This window comes from Cydia amplana, chromosome 10 (assembly GCF_948474715.1).
Source record: "Cydia amplana chromosome 10, ilCydAmpl1.1, whole genome shotgun sequence".
NCBI lineage: Eukaryota > Metazoa > Arthropoda > Insecta > Lepidoptera > Tortricidae > Cydia > Cydia amplana.
In genome coordinates, this window is record NC_086078.1 from 8,826,057 (window position 1) to 8,837,505 (window position 11,449).

Consider the following 11,449-nt stretch of genomic DNA (forward strand, 5'->3'; position numbering starts at 1 on the left):
ACGGAAAACTTTCTATTTTCAATCGGAAAACTGGGCCACAAGAGGAGCAGCCCAGCGGCCTAAGGGCTCCCCCTGCGCCCCGCCGACCTACTTTTCCCCCCTCTCGATCTTTGTGCACGCTCGGCTTGCACAACTCTTGCGTGATATCAGCTGGATTCGATGATAACTCGATAGCGGCTTTGGTCGACTCGATTCGTTCGCGTTTGTAGAAAGTTTGTGGTTATGCTTTTGTTTCAAACAATTGACGGGAGTTATTAAGGGTACTCGATTATTCGGAATTTTGCTGTTTGACGAGTTAAAAACAGTTAATTAGTGTCCGAAATAATGCGTAAACCCAGAAGTATCTCTAACATGTAATTAATAAGTATTCACATTCCGGCGCAATTTTATTTAACCATGCACTTGACTCTTACATAACATAAAATTTCATGAAATATTTTCCACTGCATACTGCATAGTTTTCGTTCATGTTCAATCAGAATAATTTATTTAAACATAGAAAAACTACGTAATGAAGGTACTGTGTAGGTATTTACTGATAACTTGATAAGTTTCATGTCGTGAATGTCGTGATACTCGTGATTTAAAGTATTTAAACAAACAAACAACAAAACAAAACTTTTTGTGGGCGTCCACGTTGTGTAAGATGACTGCTTATGTTGTGTACTGTATGGCCTTGTCAAGGGCAAGTCTATTCCGGTGATATGACGTTCATCAGAGGTACCTATAGGTACTGTTTATTTAAATTATTTTGATGGGAGTTAAACACTGTATTATACTGACTAATGTTGACAGAATACTGTCAACCTTGATTTAAGGTTTTCAGTTTTGATTAATCTAAGGTGTTACTTTTAAGAGAAAGATATTAAAGCCAAATAAGATCCAGTCTTGTCAAGTTTTCTAAGCACCCATCTTTCATTACCACCCTTAAGGCTTCGTCACACAGGCGCGTTTTCGGGGCGCGGCGTGAGCGGGGCGCGCCGCTTTTAGGCTGCGGTCGTACTGCAGACGCCGCACGCAGCCGACAACGTCACGTCGCACGCAGCGTCTGAATGGTGTTGACGGGGGGACGCCGCACGCAGCGAGCGAAAACGACCACTCCCGAGCATTCTCGAACACACCATTCAGACGCTGCGTGCGACGTGACGTTGTCGGCTGCGTGCGGCGTCTGCAGTACGACCGCAGCCTAACATACAAAACGCTCACGCCGCGCCGCGCTCACGCCCCGCCCGGAAAACGCGCCTGTGTGCCGAAGCCTTTAAATTGTCCTCCATGCAGAAGGGCTAGATTGGACAGAATATACAGGAGATTTTATTTGTCTTATGTTCTCTAAACTATCAAGACATTAGGTATATTTAATCATCTCGGGTCAAAAAGTAGGCTCGTCAATTTCATTTCAATCTGAGGGCCTACCGCGGCTACCGCGAACATCGAAATTTCGTTATCTAATCTAACCTATTGAGGGGCCTTCTGTGGACTATTTACTATATTACAATATAAGTACTTACCCCGTTTAGTCCAATAAATCTGAGTATAGATACACCACAGTCTAGTTATAACCTCCAATGCAATAGTGCCAAGATTTCTCAGGTAAGTACTTCTCCAAGGCCGCTCCACTTGCCGGAGCAAAAAGATAATATTATCTCTAAAAAGACCGATGACAAAGTTACGATTGAAATTGGCAAGGAACCAACAAGACCAGACCAGAGTGATAAACTAGGAAGAGGCCAGTTACCGGTAAATGGTGGAAATAGATTAACACAGAGATAATTTTCTTATCCACAATGCCAGTGATTGAAATACAAGAAATAACATCACTATCATAACAATTAACGTTTTTTAAATCATGCTAGCGCAAGTACACATGGCAACTATTACTACTTAGTAGCTTATTACTTACCCGCTTACTTAGGAGTTATCCTATGGAATTGATCTAAATCTGTACAAGATAGACATAAAAAGCATGCTTGCCACTACATATTTGCAGCTATTAAATATGGAAATGAGCAGCTCAAGGATGACAATCTTTGTTTTATCATGACTCACCAGTAGGTAATGTTTCATGTTACTAAGTCAACACAACAATCAATCGAGCAGGTAATACCTATGTTATTACGTGATCTCCTCAAGTCCTTTAGCTCAATTAAGCTTCAATGGTTTATTGATTAATCAATTGCTTTTGGCTTTGTCAAGCTGAGTTGATCTGCCATTCCAATTACGCAACTATGAAAAGAAAGGATCAAAGTTATAGGTTAATACTAACATCTAATAATGCTACAATAACTCAATTCAAATGTTGGCAATTTTTATCTTGGTGTAAATCTTAGATAGATTAACGAAGATCAAAGATAAACTATACTTCGTTTTTAGGGTTCCGTACCCAAAGGGTAAAAACGGGACCCTATTACTAAGACTCCGCTGTCCGTCCGTCCGTCCGTCCGCCCGTCCGTCCGTCCGTCCGTCCGTCCGTCTGTCACCAGGCTGTATCTCGCGAACCGTGAAAGCTAGACAGTTGAAATTTTCACAGATGATGTATTTCTGTTGCCGCTATAACAACAAATACTAAAAACAGAATAAAATAAAGATTTAAGTGGGGCTCCCATACAACAAACGTGATTTTTGACCGAAGTTAAGTAAAGCAACGTAGGGCGGGGTCAGTACTTGGATGGGTGACCGTTTTTTTGCTTGTTTTGCTCTATTTTTTGTTGATGGTGTGGAACCCTCCGTGCGCGAGTCCGACTCGCACTTGGCCGGTTTTTTTTAGCATTACAAATAAGGTAAACAATCTTGATGTGTCTTTTAATTGAAAAACACATTTTAAAAATAAGTTACGGCAAATATGTAACAATTATGAATCTAATACGATCATTTATATTCTTCTGCTTTCATAAGTAATAGTTTTTGATTTTTGAAAAGCGTTTTTCAATTAAAAGACATGTCAAGATCGCTTACCTTCTTGCAAGTTCTTTCTAATGCTAAAAAAAAACCGGCCAAGTGCGAGTCGGACTCGCGCACGGAGGGTTCCGAACCATCAACAAAAAATAGAGCAAAACAAGCAAAAAACCGGTCACCCATCCAAGTACTGACCCCGCCCGAAGTTGCTTAACTTCGGTCAAAAATCACGTTTGTTGTATGGGAGCCCCACTTATATCTTTATTTTATTCTGTTTTTAGTATTTGTTGTTATAGCGGCAACAGAAATACATCATCTGTGAAAATTTCAACTGTCTAGCTATCACGGTTCGTGAGATACAGCCTGGTGACAGACGGACGGACGGACGGACGGACAGCGGAGTCTTAGTAATAGGGTCCCGTTTTTACCCTTTGGGTACGGAACCCTAAAAACGAACTATATATGTATCAAATTTTTGCCTAAACTAATACCTAAAGCATTCCAACATACTAAATGTTGGTGGCAAGTGAAGTCACGGGATAAGTGGGACAACCCAAACCGCCAATTATGGCAATCATGGTTTTGGTTATGAAATACGAAATACTGCGTTTAAGTACGATCATCAGCATAAGTATTACCATAAAATTTGTTTTTCATTGAAATGTAAGAAGGGTATTGGTATTTTAGTCTTTGTGATCTAAACTTTTGGGGTCCTGTATCCTTTAACCATTTTATTAGATCTTTACATTTCCAATATAGGTATGCTTATTCGCTAATATAATGTAAATGACTATCCAAATAACTAGATTACAATGTTAAATACAACATCAGTCATTGATTTTGCTACAGTTCGGGCAATGCCCAGGTCATTATCGTGTAATGCCTGCAGCCTAGACTGGCGGTCTTGACTTTCCTGCAGGCAATTTGTCGGTGACTGGACCTGAATAAAATATCAATAAAAACAACGTACGAGTATGTTTTGCCGGTGCCGATTGCAAAGTGGTCGTGTTACCTACGCGTATTTCAGCTGGAATGGAACTAGTGTGACAGAATACATCAAAAATTAAATAAACCTAATAGGAATCACTAAACTATTACAAAGTTATTCGCCTTGCAGGTACCTGCAGCCAAAACGGTTCGATGAATTTGACGTGAAAGGTGTTGTGTCCGGTGAATGTGTCGTGCGTGTGCTAACTCTGCTACTGAGTCTTGGAGAGAGAGCAACAGCAAGAAATAAGTAGTTGATTCACCCTATTAGATTATGTCTCAGTGTGGGGAGTGACATAGGTATAGGTTGTTTATGTAATTAATTTAACTTTTATCATTTATTTTAACTTAACTTGTTTTCCTTTGTCCACTAATAGTGACAAGAAATTGCTCTACAAACGTATTCTAGCCGTGGCCATTTTAATTCCGAGCTAGCAATTTCACCGCGTTCTCCGCATTCATGATTTTCATGAACTTGAAAAAAATATGAATTTTGCGTTTCTAACTCTAACTTGAGCTTAGCGAAGTGTCTTGGGTACACAAAGTATATTTGAAACCCGTTCGCATCACAGTTTTTCCATTATTAGATTGAACGAAAGTAAATCTCCAGTCCGGCACGTTTGATGAACGTTGAGGGAACCGAAATTGATGTGACCGATATATACGAGGATACTTGCTTCTGTAACATCTACCTACCTACATATATCAACGTTTGATTTCGATGGATGTTCTAGGTTATTTCTATATACTTTTTTATACAAATATTACAGTTATCTAGCGGCGACATCGCGACGAACGCTGATTGCAGATATCGCTAAAAAATGCCAGTCGAAAGTTCACTCCTAGGGCTTAGGGCCATGAGAATCGTGAGATCAACCAATAGATAGGCAATCAAAACTCTTACAGAAATCCTCGTATAGAATCTTCTATTATTCCCTCATAGTTACCAGGCACATATATTGCACGTTAGTAGTGCTTATAAGTTTATCTGGCGTTTCTCACTCACGGCGGGAGAGCGCGGTACAAAGATATGGCTTCTATTTATAACCGAGGAATGAGAGGAGCGGTGCAGGCGCGCATCGCATCGGGTTTGTCGTTGACGTCGTTGTGCTCGTGTTCAATGTTTTGTACTCGCGTTTAGGCATTCCTTTACTTCATACATTACATTGTATTCCACCTTATTGTACACGGTAAACAATAAGTTATTTCTATTCCATTCTATTTATTCATATACTCATAGGTGAACTTAATCTTCTTTAAATTCTTGTTATACTAATGATGTTTCCAAGACTTTTGACGTTGATGATTCGCCAAAGTGGCGAAAATCACAAGCTTTTCATGTTGAAAAATGCGGAACTCAATTAAAATGGTACATTGGAATTAAATATAGCAAAAGTACTACGTCATATTTGTGACCAGAAGATGATTTTAAATCTTCGGAAAATTTCCCATTTTAACTTTAGGTACATTATAATGATCGTCTAATTTAGACAAGTGTTTCTGAGATGATAGCTACGTGTGGTAAGTATAAATTAAATTCGGGTTATTCTTATATCTTCACAGCTGTTTCACAGAGCCAAAACGTAATTAAAACCGAAAACCTAGCGTTTAATCAGCTTGTCTGAAGAATTGCCTAATCACAGTGACGTCAGTGACCTTTAGGATTTCACCAGTCTAGACCAGGGACCGCGGATGCAGATTTTTTGACATCTGTGGATGCGGATATTTTAAGGCACACATGCGCGGATGCGGATGTCAAGATTAGGTACTTAGAAAACGTCAAATATTACATGTTTAGTATTTTTTATTTAAAAAAAACGAAACATTTAGTATTTGAGCAAGAATATAGGTGCGTTATATTTAATAAACAGTAACTTGGCCGACTTTTCTGGATCTAGACGATTTCGTTATAGGTAATGACGAAATTACCTAGCACTTACGCCGCCGCTAAGACGTTCCTGTACCCACTTGTTCGACATCCGCATCCGCCTAAGCTCCGCATCGATTTTATGCGGATGCGGATGTTGAAAATAATGCGGAAGTTCTGCGGTTGCGGATGCGGATGTTCGCAACATCCCTGGTCTAGACCCGATTCAGATTTTTTAAAGTTTTAAAGCGCATTGACATCATTCATACATAATTTCCAATTTTAGTCGTCTTTACATGAGTATTGATCGGGCATTCCAATATTTGGAATACAACATTGGAATTGATACTTGTAATATCTGATGGGGTGCCATTGTCTCGTAGGCTAGTTCAAACCGAAACTGGCATCATTCCCAGGGACCAACATTGTCACGAAACGTTGGTTCCACTTCCACCAACCGGTAAGCAGCAAAATTTTCCCACTGTAATCATCTGTTAGATAACGAAGTCTAATGTCTTATCTCTGTCATTGCTATTTATAGTATTAATAGGTACCCACCTATGTAAATACATAGTGTAATGTGGAATTATTTAAAATCTTGCATCATAAATTTTAATGAATGATATGAAATTAGTAGTAGCAAAGCAATAATGTTGCCCGAATTTGTTACATCTACATAATTATTTGAATAAAGGTGCTAACCGGTAATTTTTTAACCGGTAAACAATGGCGAAGTAGAGTAGATGGACATAGACTACACCCAAAGATTTACAATCTAGGTACTTATAGTTTGTCAAAGGACTGTCTCATTTCAAACATAGACAGAAAGAATCATACTAGCTTTGTCTTTCTCTAGTACTAGCACCCAAAAGAAAAGGATAAGTATAGTTTTTTGTGTTCTTATTTACTGCCAATTTGGTTTGACCAGCTATCTGATACCTTTAAACGAGCAATTCTTGCATATATATATATATATAATTATTTCGGGGATCTCGGAAACGGCTCTAACGATTTCGATGAAATTTGGTATATGGGGGTTTTCGGGGGCGAAAAATCGATCTAGCAAGGTCTTATCTCTGGGAAAACGCTAATTATTGAGATTTTATATGTTTTCCGAGCAAAGCTCGGTCTCCCAGATATTTTTATACCTAAACGAGCAATTCTTGCATATTTATTTATTTATTTATATATATATATATATATATATATATATATATATATATATTTATTTTTTTTCGGGGATCTCGGAAACGGCTCTAACGATTTCGATGAAATTTGGTATATGGGAGTTTTCGGGGGCGAAAATCGATCTAGGTAGGTCTTATCTCTGGGAAAACGCTAATTTTTGAGATTTTATATGTTTTCCGAGCAAAGCGGTCTCCCTGATATTATTCATGAAATATCGTAACTTAACAGATTTGATAGTTAAAATTTAAACTGATAGCATGAACTGAATAATGTATGAAAAATCAAGTTACCGAACAGTATACGTGACGTGAAATGAAGATATAAATAAATAAACATATACCTACCTATATAAATCCTTCTTTTGGCACAGGTGCTAAGGAGACGATTGGCAACACATGCCAATTCGTCAGGCGATTGTGATTTTATTTTAGTTGTTTAGTCGGTTCACCAATAGTAGCTGATACTAAATATTCATTGAAATGTTTATCAGCTAGGAACCTATATCTTTCCCACGCTTTTCTTGAAACGTTATCTTTAGTGAAAGGTGGCTCAAATGAGAAAGTCATCGAGACAAAACTCTGGAAAAATAAAACGGTAACTGTAATGGAAGCTGGTGTTTTGCGCTCTAAAAACAATATTACTTGATGCTTTACAAGTTGAAAACAGGCTGCAATCCAAAATCAGCCTGGCTGGAGTCCCTCCATGGAATAAGAGGTGGAAAGGATAGGAATGAATTGGGAAGAAATTACCTAAATAGGCCTACCATAGACCGATAGTACATTACTGCAGACGCCGGGAAAGAAGGGCTTGCCGGGTGAGTAGGTATAGCCGGCCGACCGTAGGGAGGCCGGATAGTGATACGAAGCCGGCAAGACCTTTTCACGGCTAGGCATGTATAGTGCTTTTCTCAAACATGCAATGAAATAAAAAAAATACGCCACTCAAAAAAACAAATTTATAATCTTTATAATAAAAATCCAACTTCACAACAAAAGTTTTTTAATTTTCCTTCCAATCCCGCCATAATTGTTTTTTTTTTACGGAAGTCGTCCGTATTTCGCGTGTGTAGTGTTCGAATAGACCTTATTAGGGCCATTATACACAATCTGATATTAAGAATCTCAATTTCTATAAATAAAATAAATGCAGAGGATTTTAAATATTGTCTATGGTCTCTGGTGACTTACGTATAGACAAAATTTTAAATTTATTCATCAACACATTGAATCATACAGATTCGTATTCTTAATATCAGTACGTTCGTGTATAACAGGCGTTAACACGGATATTTTGGTCCGATAACCATTCATTCACTAAAAATAAAAAAAATAAAAATATAATTCGGCTGTTTAGCCTGTTCATGGACACAGACCCCATGTTTACATTATAATTTAAAAAAACATTACTTCCCGGCCTAGGCCTTCAATTTCGTATGAAATTCCTTTACAGTTCTCTGGAGTTGCTCCGCCCTAAACGTGATACTTCGAAGCCTGATGTAACGCCCGGAGCGACGACATTTCATTGCATGTTTGAGAAAAATCAATTGAAGAAATTTATTTGAGCCCTCAGAGGGAATAATTATTAGACTAGATTGCAAGTTGCAACACATTTCTGCTAAAGAAGAATAGCTAGTCTTATTTTCTGTTCCTTTTATAGTTTAATACAGGCTAATTCGAGTTTGAGTTATTCGATCTGCCGGCGTATTATGGATGGTTTTATTCCACGTGGTAAAATAACTGTCACTTTTTAACACCTCGAGATACAAAGTGACAGACACCATTTTATCACGCTGTCTTGTAGACAAAAACGACCACCATATAATCATATCCGTATCGTTTCCGATATGATACTGCTGATCTGTCAGTGTCAAAAGTCGCATTTCTTCAGCCGAAAACGTTACTCGTGAAGTCGTGACACTGAGAGATCAGTATCATATAGGAAACAGATCGAGTAACTAAACCTCGAATTGGCCTGGTAGTATTCGTACCTATGCATCTATGTCTATCTAGACTCGATAATCATTAAACTGATGTTCCAAGTTGTAGGTTGCGTATTAATGCCCTCTTTGTTTAGTATCGCCTTTAATGAAATATGTAAAGTAAACCTTTTTGCATTGTTAGTTGTTGTAGTACCTAGGTTAATAAAAAAATGAGTTTCATGTAATTATTGAACTTATCAAGGTTGAGATAAAGCATGTGTGCTTAATAAGTATTTTGAATAATATCTCGACAAAAATGGTAAACAACTTTTATTGTCTGAGTTATGTTAATTAGCTTTTTAACATACCTGCCTAATAAAGAAATAAGCAATGAGACCAAATACAATAAATTATCCCTATTTATATGTAGTACGAAAATAAAATGCAAAGTAAAGTGAAGCATCTCTTACAGTATTTCTTTGTCTTCAAAATTCAAATTAGTCACAGACCACAGCATGATGTGGCTGGTGAGGTGGTAGACGTTTTCCTAGTGTGAATGTGTGATCTTTTATCGATTCTTTACTTCGTACACTTAGAGTGGCCAAAAATGTAATTTTCAAAAGAAATCATCTTTCAATCTGTCAAATTGGGTACCCGTTACTATCGCGAAACTTTCCTTTCATCAAGTTTAATTTAAGAATTCGATTGTCGAACGTTGATTCGGTTCAGAAACCGTGCGTCGTCGGTGTCGGGCCGGTGCATCGAACGCGGTGAGAGCGGGGTCGACGAACCTCCAGCCATGTGCATTCGGTGAACTAAATTGTCATAGATAAACGGGTTACTTTTTTAAAACGAGGGAAAATCCGAATTGGACACACGTTCTTTAGTTTTATTTTAGGCGGTAAATTTGAAAAATGTAGGCGCAAAGGGATATCGTCCCATAGAAAATTTGAATTTCGCGCCTTTTTTTACTGACAAGATTTGGTTGACCAGCTATAGTTTGCCTGTTGTGGGTGTTATAGGCACCTCTTTATTAGATGTGCTATAGGTAATATTCCTTAGCACTGGATTTCCAACTTCTGTGAGGCTTAAGTTTCGTCTGTGGCTGCATTGCACTAAGCAAGAGGGCCTAAACTCAGTATCCTTTTCCCAGATTGGTATAGGAAACAAAAGAAAGATATTTTTTTAATTTAATACCTTGATTGTGTAATCTGTCATTTCGTTGAAGTTCAGCTCTCGATTTTCAAGCTGGTAAACAGTCAGTTTACTTAGTGTACCAAGAATATAAATGAAGGTACCAAGGTATTTTGTTATTCATAAGAATAATTCAATATCTATATGAACTTATAGGTATATACTTTCACGACGTATCAATCTATATAGGTAGGTATCTTTATTATGCCGGGGTTTGTAAATAGGTCCCAGGCCGCCAGGCTCCGACCGAGCCCTTCCAACTGTCCCGAGCTTATTTCTCACTCCCACCCTTCCGCCCTTGACCCTTCCCCCCATCGGAGGACAAAATGTGCCAATATGCCATGCCTAGGCATATATCTACATGTATTCGGAAAAAAAAAATTCGCCGTAGGTACAAACTGCGTAGGTTGCTCGTAAAATTACAAAGTCGTGTATTTTTTATGTTAAATTACAATACTAGTTTATATGAACCGGTTTGAACGAGATAAATCATTCTTGACAAACATTCGTTTCTACTAAATACCTGAATATAATAATAATATACTATGCTGTTCTGTACAAATCACGACATCACGAGGTACCTGTATCTTCAAGTTTTATTTGAAGACAACTCCATTTATGATACAGTCCAATGCCAACTTATCAATCAAAGATACAAATAGCAACGTAGGTACGACCACATATATTATTCAATAGGTACTTAGAGGTGAAATAAGTACCTTCCACGAGTTCCACGTAAGAATAAGGAACTGGCATCTTTGTGTTATGGAATAAGACAAGGTGCGTTCAGCTGGTATGCGATGCGACTGGCAATTAAATTATACATGATCCACCTAGAATAATATCTAGTCATGACTTAACATAACAATAAAAAATATTCTTCAATTTAATTATATTAATTTAAAGGCATAGGGCTCTACCTGCAGCTCCTTATTCTTGTTATCTTTGAGCGATGCTGCCCTGATAACACCAGCTTTCCATCCCCAGTCGGAAACTTTATTCACATTAATTTTTGTCACACCACTCACAGACAGAAATCGTTTGCCAACTAAATCTTCACGGTATTTATAGGCCATAACGAACCACACAATCACATTATTCACTTTAAAACTACACAAACGTCAAAAAAACACAGCGTTCGAACGCTCTACACGACACACTCTTCGTTGAGCGAAGGGAAACTACGTGGAAAACAAAAAAAAAGCGCCTGCCCGGAACGTACATTACTAGCCGACTTATTTTTAATACTATTTCATCCAAGTTATTGTGCCAGGCTATGGCAACTTCTTGATTTTGTCGTATCAGGCTAAATTGAAGTATAATGCTACCAAATAGAACAGTACTTGTTATAAATACGCTTCACGTAGAAGTTACTATGCTTTTAAACATATCCCGCTAAGATT

At 38.0% G+C, this 11,449-nt stretch overlaps 1 protein-coding gene across 2 annotated transcripts in view; it reads right to left on the reverse strand.

Annotated features, from left to right (window-relative positions):
- Positions 1 to 11,236, reverse strand: part of LOC134651302 (lysine-specific demethylase 3A-A-like) — a 233,200-nt gene extending 221,964 nt beyond the window's left edge. For both annotated transcript variants that reach the window (XM_063506342.1, XM_063506341.1), the window contains exon 1: positions 10,967 to 11,236. In XM_063506342.1, the coding sequence (XP_063362412.1) occupies positions 10,967 to 11,122 (156 nt within the window). In that variant the 5' untranslated portion in view covers positions 11,123 to 11,236. The remainder of the gene's footprint in view (positions 1 to 10,966) is intronic.
- Between the last annotated feature and the right edge of the window lie 213 nt (positions 11,237 to 11,449).